General features: G+C 37.0%; 1 protein-coding gene across 4 annotated transcripts in view; it reads left to right on the forward strand.

Moving 5' to 3' along the window:
- The window catches only part of RBBP6 (RB binding protein 6, ubiquitin ligase), a 32,176-nt gene that overhangs the window by 7,540 nt on the left and 2,497 nt on the right, over positions 1 to 22,139 (forward strand). The window contains exons 2-17 of one of the 4 annotated variants that reach the window (XM_069810561.1): positions 768 to 867; positions 2,831 to 2,869; positions 3,542 to 3,578; positions 8,440 to 8,484; positions 10,887 to 10,975; positions 11,089 to 11,185; positions 12,028 to 12,167; positions 13,068 to 13,240; positions 13,988 to 14,091; positions 14,519 to 14,874; positions 15,957 to 16,053; positions 16,134 to 16,212; positions 16,304 to 16,361; positions 17,497 to 17,862; positions 18,220 to 18,321; positions 19,753 to 21,501. In XM_069810561.1, the coding sequence (XP_069666662.1) occupies positions 768 to 867; positions 2,831 to 2,869; positions 3,542 to 3,578; positions 8,440 to 8,484; positions 10,887 to 10,975; positions 11,089 to 11,185; positions 12,028 to 12,167; positions 13,068 to 13,240; positions 13,988 to 14,091; positions 14,519 to 14,874; positions 15,957 to 16,053; positions 16,134 to 16,212; positions 16,304 to 16,361; positions 17,497 to 17,862; positions 18,220 to 18,321; positions 19,753 to 21,501 (3,631 nt within the window). The remainder of the gene's footprint in view (positions 1 to 767; positions 868 to 2,830; positions 2,870 to 3,541; positions 3,579 to 8,439; positions 8,485 to 10,886; positions 10,976 to 11,088; positions 11,186 to 12,027; positions 12,168 to 13,067; positions 13,241 to 13,987; positions 14,092 to 14,518; positions 14,875 to 15,956; positions 16,054 to 16,133; positions 16,213 to 16,303; positions 16,362 to 17,496; positions 17,863 to 18,219; positions 18,322 to 19,752; positions 21,502 to 22,139) is intronic. The other 3 variants (XM_069810563.1, XM_069810562.1, XM_069810564.1) reach the window with 3 other exon arrangements.

Genomic DNA, 22,139 nt, shown 5'->3' on the forward strand with positions numbered 1-22,139 from the left:
AATCGAAAGAATTTGCATCTCTGGTTAATTCGAACTAGATGATTAGCTTAAGGGGGGAGATACCACTTCAGTTTGAGCCAATTCTGCCCTACTTGTGAAAGCAAGCTCAGAAAAAAACCCCTCATATTTCTGTGATCCAAATTCTAGCACTGCCAGTTTCGTTTCCATTTAAATGTAAAGCACTGAGCAGCTGAGAAGTGTGTTTGTTGAGGGGAGTGAGCTCCAAGAAATCAACAGAGATGGCGGGCTCTGTTCTCCTGTGTTCTGTCAGTCTTGAGCACTAGCAGCATAGGTGAGTCGGTTTTAGGTAACAGCTGTGAAAGCAATGGCACAGAGTTTTCATGCTTTAGCTAAGTGCCTGTTTCGTTGCAGGGCAAGCTAGTCAGACTTTAGAATCCAGTTTATGCCTGTGGCTTGTTTTTCTCCAAAGATCTATTGGTTTTGTAGCCTAGCAGAAGCAAAAGCAACTTAAGCTAGATCAGGAAAGAACTTCATGCATTAGCAGGCTCTCTTTTAGTGACCATTGAGTCTATTTTGCTGTTGGCATTCAAACTATTTTAAAAAAAATAAAAATATTTTGCTGCTTGTGTTTATCAAACCTGAAGATTTCTTGAAAGGTACTGTTAGTGTGTTGAGAAGTATGATGTTACATACAGAATTTTGCTTTTAGATCTGTAAAGGGATTCTCTGAAGTGCTATGTAATTACATATTAATATACATTCTTATGAATTGACTAGTGTTTTTTCTGTATTTATGTTGCTTTCAGAGTACACAGATGATAATGCCCTGATTCCTAAGAACTCATCGGTAATTGTTAGAAGAATACCTATTGGAGGAGTTAAAGCTACCAGCAAAACATATGTTATGTAAGTATCCATAAAGCATTGTAATCTTTGTGAGGGGTTTCAGTGTGTTAACTTTTTTTATTGATATTAGTTTACAGAGGCATTCAGATTGTGCCTTTCTTGTTAAAGCTGCTGTTAATTTTTGTTTTAATGGGGTAGATCTTAATTTATCTGTCCCAAAGGAGACTTAAATTTTTAGGCCTGCTGGGACATGGGGTTCAAACTCCAACAATGGTAACTTTCAAGATTGAGTTTGTTCTTGGGGTTGATTTTTCTGAGATCCAAGTTTTAGGTCCTGTTTTCCTCCACATGGGGAGGTTCCATATTATATGTGTTTGCTTTTATAGTAAAGACAGATATGCATTGTAGTGTAAATTTATAATTTATTCTTATCTCGGAAGAGTCTGATTCTCATTGTTTGACTATTTCTTGCATTTGGCAGAGGGAGGGGTGGGATATGGCAGGTATTCTTTACACCCCAAATCTGGGGGGTTTGCACACTAGCTATAGAGGCAAGATTGAGGATTGCCATTTGGCGAACCATGCAAACAAGAAGTTCCATTCATAAGTGAATCCCATTAGTTTCCTAAAGACAATGTCCATTTTGGGCAAGAGAAAAAGAACAGCATTCTCAAGTGTATCGCCTTTTCTGCAAGTATGATGAAGGAATAGTTAATCCTTTCCAAACCTGAAACTCAGTAAGCAGTTTAGCACATTACCAAATGTTACTAGCTATCTTTCTAAGTCTATTTTTACCCTAAGCTGATATCTGTGCTCCTGGTTTTAATTCTGTATTCCTAAGATTTATAGAGGACAGAGGATCGGATGTATTGATTAAAATTACAGATATTCAAATGCAATCCTGACTGCAGGATTATTGCTGTCATTTATGTATTCATACAATCCCGTTCTATATTAGCTACATTAGCATTGTTTGAATGGCCATGTCTTCCAGCCCTCTTATAGATATGCCTCTTCACCACAATTAGTAGATATTACTAGCTTGTGGTTTTGCCCTGTCTTTCTCATGTTGGTTCTCAATAAATAGACTGATGAGTTACAGTGTGTCTCGGACAAACAGTACAGCAGCATCCTGGTACCCATGAAGCATTTGCAAGCTAAAAACCCTGAATTTGTGTGGCTCTGCATGTAAACTTTGGGCATACTACTGCAATAGTTGTTGCAGTGCTTTCAGGCACTACCTAGTAATTCTGGATGCCACAGCATTGCGCTTACAAACATGGCCTTGTTTGGGGGTTTATTTAAATACGTATGCTGAGTGCTGTCTTGTCAATGCACCCTCCATTTCTGGTTGGATGGCACCCTCTCCTGGTATTGTAATGCTGCCCTAAAATGAGAGTATAGATGCTGCTAGCATCAAAGATCAAATAAATACCTGTATGTGGGGATAAGGAAAGAAGGGTACTGCTGTTCTAGCATTGACAATTAACCAGGCAGATTAGCTTTCTATTCCTTCAGCTGGAAACATTGCAGAAACAATTGGTAGAGGGGTTAATGTTTGGGAATGATGAATGTATGCTGTAATGGTGGAGAGGCCTTCAAAACGTGTTACTCGCCTTGTAGTATGTTCTTCAAGGTAAATGGATGAAGAAACCATTGTGTGGTAATCTAAAGTATTTCCTTGTACTTCCTCATCTTCAGGAGGTACGTGGCTGTACTTGCGAGCCTGGTGGTGTTCTAGCAGTGGCAGGAAGCACGAGCCTTTCTATTTGTACATAAAATCCACAGCAGCCTTTGAATTGCCTCTGCTCATGGGACACTTTGGATGATGTATGAATTGTTTGTTAACTATATCAATGGTTGCATGTCTGATTCATGATGAGTAGCATGCAGATACAGATCAATGAGTATGTGGAATCTCAGCAAGTTTTCAAATGTAATAAATATTTCCTAAAATATTGTAGCATTTTCAAGAGTATCTTAAAGCAAATTCTGGCAATTAAGACCTTTTTTTTTGTCACAGGACTCCTAAATCGCACAAAATCCTAGAAACTGCTTTCAGGTGACATTTCTACTACTATTTTAGTCAATTTAGCATATGTAACACGTTTAGTATTTTGGCACTTTCATGGCTAAATATAGTAGATATCTGAACACAGTGCTTGGGCTTCCACAAAGAAACACTGTTCTAAAGACTATGCTGCTGACATTTTTTATGTTATTCTTTTGTCAGATGACTGATTTTTTTTTTTTTTTCCACTTAAGTAAACTTGCACCTCGAAGTGCTAGACTATCACTGTTCTTCCTTAGAAATGAAAGTACTGTATCTGGTACCTATTTGTCATACTAGGGATATACAGATTGGCTAAAGCTACCTTCATGTTTTGGTGGCTGATTATTTAAGAACACAAAACCATAGAACAGACTTCATATTTTTGATACTTACATAGCAGAGACAAAATATCTGAGGACTTCCTCTTGCACTGTTGTGTTCTATATCTGTAAGTCTTAGAGTAATTGGTGACAAAGTAGAAATGTGATTTTTGGGGTTTTTTTTGGTTGCCTTGAATGTACCAAGAGAGAACACTTTATGTATACAAATAAATTTCCACATTCGCTAGACTATTGGAACATGATGTTTTGATGTTCAGGTTTTGTAATCTGTTTTCACTGCTTTATGTTGGGTACAAGTGCTTTATTTTTAAATTCTGATCACCTTTATTTCTTCTTCTAGAAGTCGAACTGAGCCAGTGACTGGAACATCAAAAGCAGTATGTAAAAACACAATCTCACACTTTTTTCTACACACTGCACTTAATTTTAAACAATGTAGCCTTTTATTAATTTTCCAAACGTTAACTTAATATATTTTCCAGTAAAGCATAGTATGTGTTGTAAATACCATGTATTTGATTCAGCATAGTAAAAACTGAGTAATACCATCATTTGCACAGTTCTAATGTGAATATTGGTATTTGTGCCTAGTAATGCATTGTATTTCATATTGAATATGCTAGAATATTTCCTGTATGACTTTGTGTTGTACAGATAATGTATGATCATTTTTAGATCATGTAGGTTCGAGGTTTGCACAATTGAACATGGTGCCATGTTCTACATCTGTCTGTCTATAGCTAGTAATATGTATGTTTGTATAGGTTGTTGTGTGCTTTTTGTTTCTTGCAATAAAAATTGTTTGGAGTGTATTTTTTGCCATTTTCACATTGTATCACTTAGCTTTTGTTTTTAAATACTTTTTTTTGCCTAATGGTTTTTGAAAATGTTATCAAAAACCACTGAGAAACCATTATTGTTAAACTTGATACTGTTTCTTACTTTTGACTTGGGGGTTCAAACAAATACCAAAACCAACATAGCCCGTATGTTTTGAGGACAGTTCTGTGCAGCTGAATGATTCCTTTTCATGTCCTTAAATACTTGAGTATTTGTTCCTAAAACTGTATAATTGAAGTGATATTGTTTGGGCCCCTCTGAGTACGTAAATGTCTTTAATAGATTGCCATGAATTTAAGTATCGTTGCTACACAAAGTGGTATTCTAAAGTTCTGCATTTGATCTTTCCACTTTATCTGATGAAGCAGTTTAGCTTAATAGTTTGTCTGCAAATGAAAATATCTGATACAAATTTTGGTGCCAGGTTAGAGCCTGGTGCATTTGTGGGGAAAATCCCTGTCATTTTTCTTAACTTTTGCGTGCAGTACATTTTTGGATCTGGGTGACTTCAGGGTTGGATGCTGCTTTAATTTCTCAAAGGTTAAGCCTTTCTTTAGTATACCACCACTTTGAATTTACATTTGGAAAAGGTGCAGCATTTTTCTTCAGGTTTGAAAACACTGTCATTCTGCTGCTAAAATATAAATAAGTAATACACGGAAATACTTGACTCATAATGATCTAGATCTTGATTTGCCACTTGGGTCGAATACTATGTGTAACTACGCATTTCAAAATAGTCCTTATAGTATAAAAATTACTATGTGGTGTTTTTTATTTTTCATCTTTATTTTAAGTATAACTGCTTTTTCTTCACTAGAATGGTGTGAGGCATTACACTAACCCTGGATCATTGGATCTGATCACTTGATAAGCTGTTAGGATAACTTAATCTAGAAATTCATGAACTCTGGGTCTGTGTTCTATGAAGAATACAGCCTCTGACTCTTATGGAATGGTATACAATCAACTTAAAATTGAAAACTTTTTGTGTGTAGGTCTAAAAACACTAAGTCTAAATCTGCATCGGTAATTCTGTTGTTGATTGATTTGAATTCCTTTTTGGACATGAATGCCTCTCATTGTGAGTTTGAGTTAGTTAAACTGGCCCAGTGACCCTAGTAGTTAATGTAATGCATTTATGTAAACCACGTTTATAGTATTTGATCTAATTCAGATGGGTTTTTATTTCTTGAAAAGTTATTTTTCTTTTTGTTTACTAGCATGTGTATAAACACAAATCACATGTTCATAAATAAAGTTAACATTCTTTTAGCCTCGTGTGTTCCCTGGCATGTCTGTATTACATTTCTAAGTAGCATCTCACCATAAGCTAACATAGAGGTCTCAAAAAGAAAAAAAAAAAAAAAAAAGGAAAAAAAAAAAAAAGGAAAAATCCTGGAGTGGGAGGGAAGACTTAGTGTTAGGTAGAACTAAAATGAATGAAAGGCAAAGCAAAAACATTCCCTTCTTGTTTGCTCCAACCGTACCTGATTTGGGTTATGGGTAGCCATAGGGTGGAAGCCTTGCATCTGTCTTTACAAGTCCTCTCTCTCTCACTGTAAAAGCACTGCAGCCTCAGGTGCTTCTAGTGTTGGAGACACAATTAGCTTTATTCTTAAAGCTAACTCAGGTCTTGGTCTGAAGTGTGGGGGTTTTGTTTGGGTTTTTTTTTAAATACACAATATTTCAAAGCAGAATCTGGATCTTAGTGTGGTAGGAATAAATAGCTGGAAAGCTTGCCAATTATTGTTGAACAGTAAAGCAGCAAAATTAAAATTAGTTAAGATTTTTTTTAAAAGAATGCACAAAAGCTTATACTTTGAAAATTTCTTCTTTTTCTTGCTCCTATGCTAGCTGTCATTCTGCAGTTGCAAATTTGTGCTGCTGTCCTACTGTTAGTACAGCCAAAGCAAGGAAGTGGATCCTTTTTGTTTTCATATTACTATTTCAGTAACTGCAAGGATCTCTAGTAGGTATTTGTCCTTAGAGGCTGCAGAAAAGCAGAGAGTCATGCCCATTGTTTTAGTGCTGTCAAGGACAGCTGTGATCCTTCCTGGCTGAATTTTTAGTTTAGCCAGGCTATCTGATTTTTTGGAAGCCACTGTAATTTAAATGTAGCACTCTAGCAGTGAGATTAGCCTTTTCCTCCTATTTTCTGTCCCCTTTCCCACTTGCTTTGTGTTAGTTTCTGTTTAGTCTTCTGCATGTGATGGGAGTTAATACATTGACTGTTGATTCTGGGTTTTTTTGAGGGAGGGGTGTTGGTTTGTGGTTTTTTGCTTTTTTTTTTTTTTTTCTTCTGCAATATTATCTTAGAGTTGTATACAAGTTTCATGGAGATGTTGTTTCTACTTGACTGATTTGAGGGACTGGCAGGAAATACTTCAGTAGAAATTTAAAGGAAAAAAAAAAAGACACAAGAATGCAGGATCATTGGAAGATGGCCGTTGGGCAAACATAGTAAATAGTACATTAATTATCCATTTGCTGCTTTTGATAACTGTTTAGTAGAAAGGAGTGCTATCACCTCCTTTAAGAAATTAGACTGTTGCCTGCAGGTCATATAACAACTGCTTCCTAAAGAAATACAAGAGCTAATGAATAGTTTATTAGCTGTTATGTTTCAGTTACTGGTCAATACTAGACTGTTTAATGTTAGGCTCCAATAGAAAACTTTCCTAATTTCTTGTTTGCTTCTGAAAAACTACAAACTGATAGTGGTTGTGCCTGCCATGAGAGAACATAGGCCTGTTTTTCCACATGTAAAAAAGAGTGGCATATGGAGCATGAAGCTTCAAAATACTTGATCAGACTTCCTTTTTAACAGAACTAGGTACAAAATGTTCTGAAAAGAAGGAAAGTTGAATCTTCTGGTAAGACTTGCAACAGAAAGAAGGTCTCTTTTTCCAGATCTGGGTGTTCCTCTCCAAAGGCACACTTTCAAGAACTTTTTAGTTACTAATACAGTAATGTGGTATGTGCTTTCCTAAACCTATAGAGAAGGGATGATTAACTGGAGTGAGGAATCATCTTCTGCATGTAGGTATTTTTTTTCCCCAGAGTCTGCTAAAACTACTCCCTTGAATTTTTCTACTACATGAGGTAATAAAGGACAAGAGCTTTTTCCAAGGAAGGGCTTTAATCTCTCTTCTGATCAATTTAGTGACCTCTTGAGGAGAGCTGTTCAGTTTACATTGAGAAGTGTCATTCTACATTTTTGAGCAATTAAGACATAATAAGCAGTGATTCGAGTGTCTTTCTAATAATGTTTTGCTAGTGTAAGCTTAACTGCTGCTTGTGGCATAATATAATGCAGTATACTGGAAAAGGAACTAGATAAGTTACCCTTTTTACTTGTGGAAAAACTGCACTTCAGTATTAGTTCTTGATAAACCCTGCAGTCCATTACTAACTAGTGGCCTGGTGACTTCATTCCTGCAAGCTGTTGCAGTAGGCAGCTGGGAGGGAGGAGTATGGGTGCAATGGAGAAAAAAATTACAGGATTGTGCTCTGAATCCATGTTTTCATCATCAAGAGTGTGCTTTACACTTTCTTGCTTTTGTTCATTTAGTACTGGGCTGCTATTAAAAAATGGTTTTGGTCTGGTAGCAAGGAAAATATTAAATTCTCACACTTCCCAAACTAATTTGGATGGTATGGCCTGTGGTCTAAGAAAATACAAGAAATCAGTTTTCTCAATTTTTATAGGCTAATCTGTCATGATAAACACCTTTATTTAAATAATTTAAACAGTTGTTCTTTTCTACACAAAGTGGTGGGTTACTTTTATGGCTGATGTTTTAGATTGTTGGTTTTGTTTGGGTTTTGTGGGGTATGGTGAGTTTGGTGTTTTTAAACTTACTGACAGGAGGGGCAGAATTCCTGTTTCATGGCTGATAAGCCTGTGCTTTATTCTGACAGGCAGCTACTGTGTTCATAAAAGCATAACCATGTGCATTTATAAATGATGAGACTTTAACTGATTAATTTACAAACTAAACTGAAAATAAGTTTCCTGTAGTGATGCTTCCTTCTTAAATAAACTTAAATTTTTTTAATTCCTTTTTAGCTAAAAATTGACAGCTTCCTTACCCCTTTGACTTTAAAGCAGTTGCGAGCATTTGACAGGGGTCCCCTCTCTGAGATATTCTGGAGCAATAAGTTGATCTCGAGCGGGTTTGGTTATTTTAGTTTCTTACTAATCACATAGGCACTCTCTTAAGCTGTCATAGGTTTGGACTTTGTTTTGAATAAAACCAAATTACACTAGGTTGGAAATGCCTCTTTCAGTGACACTCAGAGGATATAGTGCAGACTTTCAGACTACAGTAGAGGTTAACGATTGCTATGTTTTGATTGTAGAACTTGAATATGTGTTTAATTTTTTGTGAACAGATTGATGACTCTTCTGCATCTATTTCTCTGGCCCAGCTTACTAAGGTATATATATATTCTTGTCAAATACTTAAAAAAAAAAGTGTTTGCTTCCTATTTTTAAATTTATACTGTGATCTATAGGTGGTTAACTGTTGTAATTTGGACAAAACTTTAATTCAATTTTTAATAATTTAAAGTATCTATTTTAACTTTAAAATGTGTGTATATCTTGATACTATCCTGTAAAGAGTAGTTCCCAGTTTGGGAAGATAGAAGGGGAGTACCTTATCAGCCTCAACATAATGTTGCAGTATTACTCATCTTCAAGACACAAAGAAGAAGCACTTCAGAAGCTGTTTACCGTTTTTCATACCTTTTGTTAATTTTGCGTTGGAAACTAACACAATTTTTACAGAAGAATTTAATTGGCTGTAAGTTATGGACATTCCAGGGGGGGTTTGCAACAGCCAAAATAGAAGCGTTTCTGTAACATGGACAATTGCATGGCTATTTTTGAATTTCTAGTCATTATAGTTACAGATCCATTCTTTGAATGCTGCACAGTTTCGTAAATTGTAGTATATATACAGTGGACAACACAATCTAATTTGTTTGAACGCAGACTGTGTAAATTGTGTAAATGTACCTAATTGTTTATAGGAATATACCAATGTGTATGTGTGGCATATTAGCAGATGTGACCTTCTGAAACTGTTGTAATGCCATGTTTTGCTATGGAACTGCTTGCATTTTTTGCTCAACAATGTGTAACCTTTGTCTGGGAAAGCACTAGTGATTGCACTTTGTGAAAAGGTATAGTGCTAGCCAATGAAATTACTAGTCTTTAAAGTTACAAAGATTAGAGAAGGCAGGGCCTAATGCAGAGTAGCTAGTTCATTCTTCTGAAAATAAAGGCTGGAGTTCATTTCCAAGAAAGAGAAATCTCTTCCCACTGCTAACTTCTTCCCTCTCTCACTGCAGATATTAAATTGTGTATATTTGGCCAAAAAAAAAAAAAAAAATTTGGAAGGTAACCACCAAAATAAATTGGTCTCCATTAGTGCTGTCCCTAAACATGTCCTTGGTTCTGTAAACTCATGTGAAGTTTTACTCTAAAATGTGAAAAACTGTCCAAGTGGTGTACACATTTAAGCTTTCAAGAAAATTTAAATATTTCGGAAAAATACAGGAACATAACATAAAGCAGCTCAAAACTGTTACTTACTCTTAACATCTTTAGTGCAGACTGGCTTAGCATGGAGGCAATGTGTTAACAGTTTTCTGTTTTACTATTACTATGTATTAAATGCCATATTTGAATTTTGGTCTATTCCTACTAATGTTTTGTGGTTTTTTGGATGTGTTTTGTAAACCGTTTGGGTTCAAACAAATTAGTCAAGTATTTGTAAAGTTTTCTGTAAATGTTAATGGAAATGATTTCATAGATGTTGATCTGGATTATGTTACTGTTGAGAAAAAACTGTGTATATGAAACAACCATTTAATAAAATGTTGAAACTAGTTGGTTGCTTTTGTGAATGAATGCATATGAAAACAAAAACATGAGTGGTTGATCTGAATGATAGGTGCTTGAAGGTCCAAGTAATTTGCAGTCACTCCCTTAGACCCTGCTTGTATCTGGACTAGTGTGTAATAAAAATGTTTCAACAAATACTACTTAAAAAAAAATCAGCTGGCTTCAGTAATTTGAAGATCTAGTTCTGCATAAGGCTTATAATTACAATTTGTATGTTAAAAGGACACAGTCAACTGGAAAAAAACTGCAGGTTGTCCTTACGGTTGTTAAATCACTTAACATAAAGAAGTTGTTAGGGGGGGGATCATGCCATTTGGACTACCTACAGCACATGATGGTCAAATTTCTACTGAAAAGAATCTTTTGTCTTGCTGAGGAATTATAAAAAAAGCTTGATTCCCTTTAATGCTTCTGTGTCATAAGCTGAATTTCAGCAAGCAAAACCAACTTCCCCAACTCTCAAGTTGTGTGTCCTTTTAATGCTGCAAAATGTAAATAATGATACTTGCATACATCTTTCTCAATTAAATGTACAGTGGATATCTTCTCCTTCAAATAGTCTGGAGCTTAAAAATCAGTTTAAAAATACTGGATAGTGTATTTTTTCTGCACATAGCTTCAGTCCACTTTGAAGAAAATTGGATTGGTTACACAAGTCTTTCTGTAAGGTACAAACAGAGCCTAAGGTTTTGAGTGCCCAAGAATGCTCTTTTCAAGTAGGTTAACAGGCACATAAACATCATGTAATGGCGTAAGGACTCCCCAGAACATCTTCAGGACAAATATATTTTATATAAGCAGCTGTTTTCATGCAACCTCAGCTAGCGTTGTGCTGCTCTTTACAGGATTGGATGAATGGTGTTGTCTTTGGCTGTGTGGGCTTAAATGTGTTTCTAATGTGTGTGTCAAATAATTACCTGTTAAACAGACTGCCAATCTGGCTGAAGCCAATGCTTCTGAAGAAGATAAAATAAAAGCTATGATGACACAGTCTGGCCATGAATATGATCCAATCAAGTAAGTGTTGATACTGTCATATCTGTTCTTTGAAGATTATGAAAAAATTGTAGCTATGTTTGACAAGAGACACACATGCATCCCTTTTTCTTTTATCCCCCAAAAACTTATAGTTACATGAAGAAACCCTTGGGTCCACCTCCACCATCGTATACTTGCTTTCGTTGTGGAAAACCTGGCCACTATATAAAGAACTGCCCAACAAATGGGGTAAGATTGTGGGGAACTTCTGGTGTTGCTTAAGTTTCTGATATTTTTTTTTTTAACTGTGGCAGTTACTGAACAAATACATGAATATTCATATTAAGAATTGTTTCTCTTGGGGTGAAATACAGCGGTTATATGGCAGTGTTGCAAAGCCCTTCAAATTCAAGGGAAACCTGGAATTATAAATGTAAAATTTTCTTCTTTCTAGGTCATAGGCATTAAACATGTCTATAGATTATTCTCTGTGAACTTTCCCGTATTTTTGGATATGTTTCAATATTATTGGAAATTTTTCTGGGTTTAGCTTTTTTATGACAGCTCACAATTTTTAGTATTTTATATGAAATGATGTTTCTGTTGACCCCATCTATTGAATATTTGTATGTTTAAATTACACAAGTCTTTGGTTGAGTACTAATGCTATTTAACATTAGTCACTGAATGCATATTCATGAGGTATGAATTCAGTCTTCATATATAGATGGTGAATATAAGTTTCTCCAGTGACTGATTCAGAGCACTGAATTAAGCTGTCACTCTAAATTGCGCTTTGGAGGAGGCATGGGTTTGTGTCTCTTCTCTGACTGGATGGTGAGCTAAGGGATATGTCACCCTTAAGGAGCCTGAAGTTAAGCCAAGGAATGTCTGTTGAGTTCAAAACACTGCTCAAGCCTTTGGAACATCCTGGGTATATTCATTTAGGAAAATTAAGTATGTTAGTCAAGCAACCCTTACACTAGGTAAAAGGAAAGGATTAAAGGTTTTGCTGCTTAAAGTAATAATTGAAATCTCATTTTAAGTGTGAGTCTTAAGATGAGGTATGTCTGCATTGCTTTTCTTAACAGGACAAAAATTTTGAGTCTGTTCCCAGAATTAAAAAGAGCACAGGAATTCCAAGGAGTTTCATGATGGAGGTGAAAGATCCCAATACAAAGGGTGCTATGTTGACAAACACTGGAAAATACGCGATACCAACTATTGATGCGTAAGTATGGAATTAATCGGACTGACCAAAAAGCGAACAAGAGAAAACGTGTAAATGCCTGAGTGGCAATGCAACCAGGTTGACCAGCATCTGTAATTACAGGAGAGGAATTATTGTATCTCAACCTTGAAATCTGTGATGCTTTCTAATATTAAAATAGGGTGGTCCTATTGTTCATACTCCTGGAAGTTGGTTAAACTTGTGGTATACTAAGAATCTCTGTCTGCAAAACATTTCAGTAGTGTTTATAGTTTGAATCATTCTCTTTGAAAGCTTATTTTGCCTCTGCTTTATGTTTCAAAGGCTTCTTGCAAAATATAACAAGTAGCTGTTGGACTGAGATTTCCGCCCCCTCTGACTTTTATCAAATTGCATGTGTGAAACAGACTGACATTTTCCTGGTGCTGTAAACTAGAAAATACTACTGTGTGCTGAGAACAGTGGCTGTTTTAAAATGCACTTGGTAGCACTTCTGTTTTTCTGTCATGGATCTCTTTTTGTAGAAGCTGTAACGTAGACATCTTTCATTTATAAAATGTAATTACTCGGAGACTAGCTTTATCCCGAGCCTGCAATTTACATTTACCCTCTGGCAAAGGAGAGATGGGATTCACTTCATCTGATTTCTAGCTGTCAGAAAAATATTTTTCTAGTCTGAGCTAATTTCTTAGTTGATCCAATGAATGGGAGAGTTCTGCAGAAGGAAAATTGTTCCCTCCTCCCTCTTCTAGTGTTGTGGCTTAGAAAAGTGGTTGAAACTAAATGCCTGTGTTTTAGAAGGCTAATGTGGAGAGAGAAGGATTCTATCTATTATCTTCCTTTGATAAAATTGAAAGGTTGGAAAAGTTTCCCTTTACCCATATTTAACTTTTTTCCTTTTCTTTGCCCACCCCCCTCCAGGGAAGCTTATGCTATAGGAAAGAAGGAAAAGCCTCCCTTTTTACCAGAGGAGCCGTCGTCCTCCTCAGAAGAAGATGATCCTATTCCAGATGAGTTGCTATGTCTGATTTGTAAAGATATAATGACTGATGCAGTTGTTATTCCCTGCTGCGGAAACAGTTATTGTGACGAATGTAAGTGTTACTCCCATGTTAGTTAATTCAAAACACCAAATATGATCTTCTGAAAGCAGAAATAGGGGATCATGAAATTGCTTTGTTACCAGTTCTATTTAATACTTAAATATACCCTGAATAGGAAAGGGCTCTTCTTGTATAAAGGGGGGGTGGGGGGGAGGCAGAAAGCTTTTTTCCCTTCTTACATATCTAGTTAAATCCTCTTTACATGTGGAGGGATGAGTATGAGAAAAGTGCATAATTGTGCAGGTAACTACAGTATTAGATATTGATTGAATTTAGTTTGTCCACAGCCCTTTCTCTCATACAAAATTACATATCCAACTCTTAACGGTGGTCTGCAACAAACGGATAGTTAGGTGTTTAATCCACATTCTTCTCTACAGGAGACTTGATTAAAACCTTCAGAACTCAAACCTGCTAATTGTTTTTTAAAATGTGTTTTATTCATTAATCTTGAGGTTGTTGAATTCTCACTGTACTAGGTAGTGGAAAAAAGACTAGTTGAAACATCAAGACACAGCCTACTCTACATCTTCAAATGTTGCAGTAGTAAAATATCAAAACTATAGTTATTTGCGACATACTGGAAATTTTTTACACTATTGAATGTTTATAGCTTCATGCTCTCAGTTCAAGGCCATATTCACCCATTAATCGTATACATATTTTTATAATTTATTAGAACACAAAAATTTCCTTAGTTTGGCTAAAAACTATTTTGATGATTCTAATTATTCACAGGTATTAGAACAGCATTACTGGAATCTGAGGAACATACATGCCCCACATGTCATCAGACAGATGTTTCTCCTGATGCTTTAATTGCCAATAAGTTCCTACGCCAGGTAACATGATTACTTTTGCATAAACTGTTTGTAAGAAAAGTCTATTTGTAAAAAGCTGAAAGGGAAGAAAATATTAATTTACCTTTCCTTAAGTAAAGCTAGATTGAATAAGGCTAAATTTACTTTACAACAACATTATCTGTTGTTACGGAAGCTTATAACTCTGTAAAGACAATCTGGCAAATTCAGGTCACACTTCTGTTTAATATGATTGCCTCACTTTCAGATTTGGTGTTAACACTGAAGTACTTTAAATGCAGATACTCTATCAGGGTTTAATGTGATGTTTTCATATATCTGTATGTTGATTTATTTTAGGATTTAACATTTGCAGGAATACACAAGTAATTTTATGCTGTGGAGGCTTTTGTTCATATGTGTACTCAAGTTTCATATTACCTTATTTTAAATGTTTTTCTGCCTGTAGGCTGTGAACAACTTCAAAAATGAAACTGGCTACACAAAAAGGCTCCGTAAGCAGATTCAGCAGCAACAGCAGCAGCAGCCACCACCACCACCACCTCCACCACCACTCATGAGACAAACAATAACACGCAACCTGCAGCCTCTACTCCGGCCAACAATTTCCAGACAGCAGGATCCACTAATGATTCCATTAGCTTCTCTGGCTTCTCGTTCTGCTGCTGCTTTGTCATCGTTGGCCCCTGGTCAGTCATCTGTGGCAGCTGGGCTGCCAGTAAATCCGTCTTCTGTTGTTGTCTCCGACCTCCCTCCAGCAGTGTCCCTATCTCTCCGTGGTGAAAAGCCAGATGGACCTTTTCGGTAAGTAAATCTGTAGATCAACATGAATATGAGAGACACCAAAATGCTTACGTTAGATTCTTCTTCTTGAGCTTCTCAGCTAGCAATTTATATATCATTAGTGACAGTTCCAGATAATTGTGGAAGTTGTTTTTTGTTTTTACATTGAATGAGGACACTTTCAATTGGAAGTGTGCCTCATGCAAGAATTTTCTCAGAAGTATTTCTTGTTTGGTTCCCTTATCAGTCATTCAGTACAGGTTTACCCTAAAAGGGGAACTTTTTCCCCCCCCAGGAGCTGCTTGATTTTAAGTGGCTAGCAATTCCTAAAGTAACCATTTAGTTATGTCAGACCTTCCTGAGTGCATTAATTTCTGTTTAGTACTGAGGAAATATTTTCATGAAAATTGTAAAAGCACAATTATAGGTAAAATTGACCAGGTGTTTTCACATTACTTTTTTCTACAGTATTTCTGTCATCAATATTATAAGTCAGTCATCCTCAATAAAACACAGTGTAGTCAGTGATCCATAATAAACATTGAAACACTGTAAATTTGAAGTGTTTACAAACATGAAGGTCTAAGCTTGCAAACCAGTTAAGTCATATGAAAATACATTAAAAATCTGTACTAGTGTTTAGGGCTTATATCTTTTCAACTTTATGCCTTGAATGCAAATAGCCACTCTGTCCAGAAGGGTGTCAGGCTCAGCTGCACTGTTGAATACAAAGGATCATAATTCAAAGGAGCCTCTAAGGCAGCCTCTGAACTAGCACATAAACATTTCCTAATAGAATTTCAGTCCTTGCATCTTCCAGAAATGCAGTGTGTGGCTTATACGTACTCTAATCCTTTCAGGTGCAGCTAGCTTAAAATATTTTTCCAGTGAGCTTCCTCTTTAAATGCCAGTAGTCCAAATTGACTTCTCTTCAGTGCTTCCTTTGGAATCAGCCAACTTCACGTTTGTGAATCTGGTGAAGATTATTTTTTAATTTTTTTTTTCCATTTACAGTAGTCAGCCTTTTCTCACATTGGACTTTACATTTCAAGTAGCACTTCAAAACAATGTTTGAATAATAAAAAATTGGTTTTTTGTTGTAGGGATGCTGATACTGTTATACCTCCTGCAGCTCTGGTGACTGCCGCTGAACTTTCTAAATCTTCCTCTCTGTCAATCAGCAGTTTGTTGGAAGAGAAGGTAAATTTTATTTCAACACATGCAGTGATTCTTGTATTTTAGTAGAGCTTATTTGCTAACTGTTTGCATTTATTCACAAGGGCTATCAGGTTCCTGTACTACGACAACCAGCATTACCAAGTCTTCTGGGCCCTCAAGGACAATCAATACCCACAACTGGTAAGTAAATGTAACTTTGGAATTCTTCTAAAAGAATGATCTTCAGATAAACTGAATTTTTTTTTTCTTTTTCCTCTCCCCACTCCAAAAGGTCATCCGATGAGAGCCAGTACAATTCGCTCAGCAGGTGGCAGACCAGGCTGGGAACTGTAAGTATTCTACAGAAATTCAATATGTGACTACTTGTAACCAGTTAAATTAGGCCATAACATATAACTTATAATGAAATAAGTCAGCTGTTGTATAAGTATGCACAGGTAGTTGTGGAGAATACAAGTGGTAATTAATTTTTAAATGGCTTAATTTGAATTAGCTTTAACAAAGGGGGTCTCTGCTTGCAGTAGGATTATTTAAAATAAAACTCCAGTACATAATTGAAAAGAGGACTCTGAAAAATGAACACTTTTTGAGGAAACCATAATTACCTATAAAAATGAAATATAATTAAAATATCAGATGGAAAGCCACCCTTTTGATTACTGGCTGAATAGGGCTGTAGAAATTGATTTCCCAATAGAAATCAGCCTCCAACATTCTTTCTTTAACAAGTTGGTTGATACCGATTGAGCAAATTATTGGAAAAGTAAGCACTGTTATTTTATGACAATTTTGAATTTCTTCAATTTAGTTATCTCAAACAGCCAAGCTGCTTTCTCTCATTTGGAAAGAGAGGAGTCCATTTTATCTATTATCACAGTGTCAAGTTACTCCTTCATTTTGGTATATATATGTTACAGATAGATTGTAAGGGTGCAGTATTGTGTTTATAGAAATCTTAAATCAAAACCCAGGATCCATCCCACAGATTGCCTAAAATCTCAAATTCAGTAAGCAAGAAAATAACAATTCCAGAGACAAGAACAGGCCAAATATATCATCATGAGGCAGCAACATAGGAAGCGTATGTGGAACAAGTGGAAAGAAGTTTGAGAGATGAGTTAATATCTGTGCAGTACTGTGAAGTATTAAGTGTATCAAGGAGTGGCAGAGGAGCAGTGGGCACATGGGAGATGTGAGTCTCTTGAGCACAGGCAGCCTCTACCCACAGTCGCAAAGCTGAGTATAAGGAGAGAAGACTGAGGGAACTGTTGGGGGTGAGAATGTGGAAGGCAAGTATGAGGATCAAGAAATGAGCGTAGTCTCAAATGAGCAGGAAGCAGGGAGAAAAATGCCTAAGTTGAGAACAAGAAGTGCTCGCCAACATGCTTCCGCTTCATTTGCTTTCCTCTTTAACATCAGGGCAGAGTGTAACAAATGGTGACACATGTTTTTGGGTTTCTTTAGAAGTTCAAATCGAGGACGCCCGCACAGTGAACGTACCCAAAGGACTCAGGCCCCAACACTACCAGCATCAACACCAGTCTTTGTGCCTGTGCCTCCACCTCCCTTGTATCCTCCACCACCCCATGCACTTCCTCTTCCACCGGGGGTACCACCACCACAGTTTCCTCCTCAGTTTCCACCTGGTCAGCCTCCATCTGCTGGGTACACTGTCCCCCCTCCAGGATATCCCCCAGCTCCTGCAAACATGTCATCAGCTTGGGTACCAACAGCAGTACCAACGGCTCATTCAAATACCATCCCAACGACACAAGCACCTCCTTTATCTAGGGAGGAGTTTTACAGAGAACAACGGAGACTTAAAGAGGAGTAAGTATTTGACTCAATGAAGTTGCGTTGTTTTTCATTTTTGTATTTCGATAGCATATCGGACTGCAGTTACACTAAAGTGCATCTGACATAAGCAAAAATGACATAATGTTTCTTCCAATATACTTTTTCATTGCAGATGGTAAACATGCAAAACTAAAACAAGACAAATGTAATTCTAAAGCTTTCCCTAAAACTTGTAGGAATTCTAAACTGTTTTTGCTTAAATAGGATGTTCACCTTTTGCATTTGCATGCAGTATACATTTTCTCATATTGGCCATGTTTTGTTTCTTGATGTCTTTTTGTAATAAAGGTCAAACTATAATTGTAATAAAGGTCAAACTTATTTTAACAGGGAAAAGAAAAAGTCCAAACTTGATGAGTTTACAAATGATTTTGCTAAGGAATTGATGGAATATAAAAAGATTCAAAAGGAGCGTAGGCGTTCGTTTTCCAGGTAACTGCTTTACATGTCCGTAATGGAGAAGCAGATTGTCTAGAAGAATCAGGAGGAGTTCCACTCCACCTCTCTATCGTTAGATGGATTGGATGATTCAAGGGATTAGCAGTGATAGGAGTTTCATATGTAGGTTACTAGCTCAAATATGTCAGAGATTACAGTTGACTGTTAGTTATAATTTGGCAGCAGTTGTTAAGGAACAGGTGTCTCTTTTGCTAAAGCTTCTCTGTAATGACATCCTTCGCCTCCTGACAGCTGTGAGGAGGCTAGAAACTGAATAGGTGTAGTTGCTGGATTTTCTGTGTCTCCCTATTCTGATTGTAACCATTATCTCAAAGCACTTCGGAGGACATATGTGAGAGAAATTGTCTTCATTTCCTTTTTTGTTTATCTCATGTGGGTACACGGAGAGACTTTAATGTGGACTGCAAACTGGTGGCTTTTGCTAGTATTTTGTTGGCATTGTTAAATTTTTCTTAGGAATTAAAAGATAAGACTTGTTTTTTAGGAAATCTTAAATTGGTAAAGGACTTTGAGAGGAGGAATGATGCTAAAGAACATATGCAGAATAATGTGAAATGGTTCTTTAAAAAAAATTAAAACTTGTGAAGAAAAAACTCAGGGTAGCTGTTTTCTATCCTGAAAAATCACTTGGGCAGGAGTCTGAATAGCTCTCTATTAGTAATGCTGTCTGTATCTTTCCTAGAGTAATGGCATTGAGTCATATTACTAGAGTCTGAGTTCAGAAGCTTTTAGATACGATTTTTCTTGAAATGCAGTCACTAGCCTTGGTTAGAGCTAGAGGTACGAGCAAAATTTTGCTAGGACATCTGGCTAGAAGTGTTGATTAAATAGTACTGTATGTAAGATTGCAGTACAAGTATTTTGCATCCTGTACAAATTGCCAAATAAGTAGTGAAGTTAAATAGACTAAGCTGGCATTTTAAAATTGAGCTTTACTGTCTTCAGGCTAAATCGTGTTTTCTTGATGATTGATGCTGTGCTGTAGCCATTAAGACTTGCTCTTTTTGCATCTTACTGCAACAAAAGTGATTTGCACTGCATGTAGTTGCCGAGTAGTGAAAAATGTGCGTGTTCATGTACCAGTAGAGGCCAGTATACACCACCTTAAATCAATCGATAGCTATGGTAGTTCATGTGATAGAAGTGAGTGGAAATAGACTTACCCTTCCTGTATGTTTTTACACTAACAAAGCAGCAGCTGTTCTGTCTTGTAAGCAGAAACTTTTACATGTTATCAAGTTCTTCAATTTGCAGTAGCATTATGTCAGCAGCTGAAAGAAGCTTTGACATAAGCATATGGAGAGGAAAAAAAACCAAACCTAATTTGGGAGGAAAAAAATTGGGGAGAGTGACTGTTTTGAATTAACTTCATTTATTTTTTTTGTGTTGTGTTTTTTTTTTAAGGTCCAAGTCTCCCTATAGTGCTTCATCTTACTCTAGAAGTTCGTATACCTACTCCAAGTCAAGATCAGGTTCTTCCCGCTCTCGCTCCTACTCTCGATCATTTAGTCGTTCCCATTCTCGTTCCTATTCACGATCGCCGCCATATCCAAGAAGAGGCAAAGGGAAGAGTCGTAACTATCGTTCTAGGTCAAGGTCACATGGTTATCACCGTTCAAGGTCAAGATCACCCCCATACAGAAGATACCATTCACGGTCAAGGTCTCCAGTATTTAGAGGCCAGTCTCCCACTAAACGGACTATACCTCAAGGGGAAGGAGAAAGGGAGTATTTTAACAGATACAGAGAAGTTCCACCATATGATATGAAAGCTTACTATGGCAGATCTGTTGACTTTAGAGATCCATTTGAAAAGGAAAGATACAGAGAATGGGAAAGGAACTATAGGGAATGGTATGAAAAGTTTTACAAGGGCTATGCTGTTGGTGCTCAACCTCGACCTCCAGTAAACAGAGAGAACTTTTCTCCAGATAGGTTTGGTCCACCTGGGACCAGACGAGAGAATTCACCATATGCTCGGGGACGTAGGGAGGATTATCCTGGTGGGCAGAGCCATAGAAATCGTAATATAGCTGGAAATTACCCTGAAAAACCTTCTGGAAGAGAGAGCCATGGCATCAAAGATCCTACAAAATCAAAAGAGAAGGAGGTGGAAAATCCACTGGGAGATGGCAAAGGAAATAAACATAAAAAACACCGAAAGAGAAGAAAAGGGGATGAGAACGAAGGATTTCCCAATACTGAGTTGTTAGAAGGTGCAAGAAAACCAAGAGAGCCAGTTACAGCAGAAGACGTTAAAACGGACACTCTGTTCATGCTCCCAAGCAGAGATGATGCCACCCCTGTGAGAGATGAGCCTATGGAAGCAGATTCTATTGCTTTCAAACCGGTGTCTGAAAAGGAGAAAAAAGAGAAGGATAAGCCAAAAGCAAAAATTGACAAGACAAAGCGGAAAGTAGAAGTGGCTGTTCCTCCTAAGAAAGACAACATAATAAAACCAGCTAAAACTTCCCAAGAGAAAGTGGACACCGATCGTGAAAAATCTCCACGAACGGAACCTCCTGTGAAAAAAGCGAAGGAGGAGTTGCCAAAGACAGACAGTGTTAAAACATCTTCCTCTCAAAAGGATGAGAAGGCTCTTGGTACCCCACGGAAAGTTCACCCCAAAGTGACAAAAGATCACCCAGAAACCAGACCAGCCAAGGAGGAAAAGGCAAAGAAAGACCATCCAAAAGAAACAAAGTCGGAGAAGCCCTCCAACAAAGAAGACAAGTCAAAAAAACCTGCTGAAAAAAGCAAACCTTCTGATGCAAAACCTGAAAAAAGAAAAAGAAAAGCAGATGAAAAGGTTGATAAAGAACATGAAGCCACTTCCATAAAGGTCTCTAAACCAGAAACTGCTGAATCGAAAACATCGCCGAAGGGGAAGACTGAGCCTGATGGTGAAAAAGGAGAGCGAACTCCAGAAAAGGATAAATCTGCTTTTCTTAACAATCCTGCAAAAAAGATTAAACTTAACCGAGAAACTGGCAAAAAGATTGTGAGTGGAGAAAATGCGCCACCTGCAAAAGAACCTGTTGAGAAACCTGAGCCAAGCAGCAGCAAAGTTAAACAAGAAAAAGCGAAGGGAAAAGTGAGAAGAAAAGTAACAGCAGCTGATGGATCTAATACCACTCTTGTAGATTACACCAGGTACCTCATAATTTCTTTTCATATTCTTTCTTTCCTCCTCTCCCCCTCCCAAACTGTAAAATTTTTTATGGTGACTAAGGAAAGGAACAGCTAAATCTGTGCTAAATGAGTGACTAATCTGTGATCTTTCCTGTTAAACTGTACTTTGGTCAAAATCAAATTTTTTTTAATGAGAACAAGCAGTCTGTACTGCACAGAAAGCTAATAAGGTTAATTGATTGGTGACATGTTTGACCCTTACTTCTGGGACTTCCCCCCACACACACTTCTTATTCATTACATGTTGACTCTGAGGTGTCTCCTCTATGTCTTCTTTCAAATCCAGCTTGCTGCTAAAGGCAAGGTTAACAGACATGTCTATACCATGCAATGTTTTGCATTTTAAAAACTGCAAGGTACTGTAATGATCTACTTTTGTCAGTATGACATGAAATTATATCTTACAGAAATAGCAGCTTGGTTGCCAATATATTATACGGATTTTAGCTTTGAGCACAGTGCCATGTTGACACAGCTACACTACTTCCAGCTCAGTGTCAACTCTTTTTTGGCACCCACGTTGGAGATTTCTCTTCTATATTCCATTGTGTGATGTGGCAAGGGGAGAAGTGATTAGTGTGGAGCTGTTATTACTTACA

Source organism: Haliaeetus albicilla, chromosome 22 (genome assembly GCF_947461875.1).
Source record: "Haliaeetus albicilla chromosome 22, bHalAlb1.1, whole genome shotgun sequence".
Classification (NCBI taxonomy): domain Eukaryota; kingdom Metazoa; phylum Chordata; class Aves; order Accipitriformes; family Accipitridae; genus Haliaeetus; species Haliaeetus albicilla.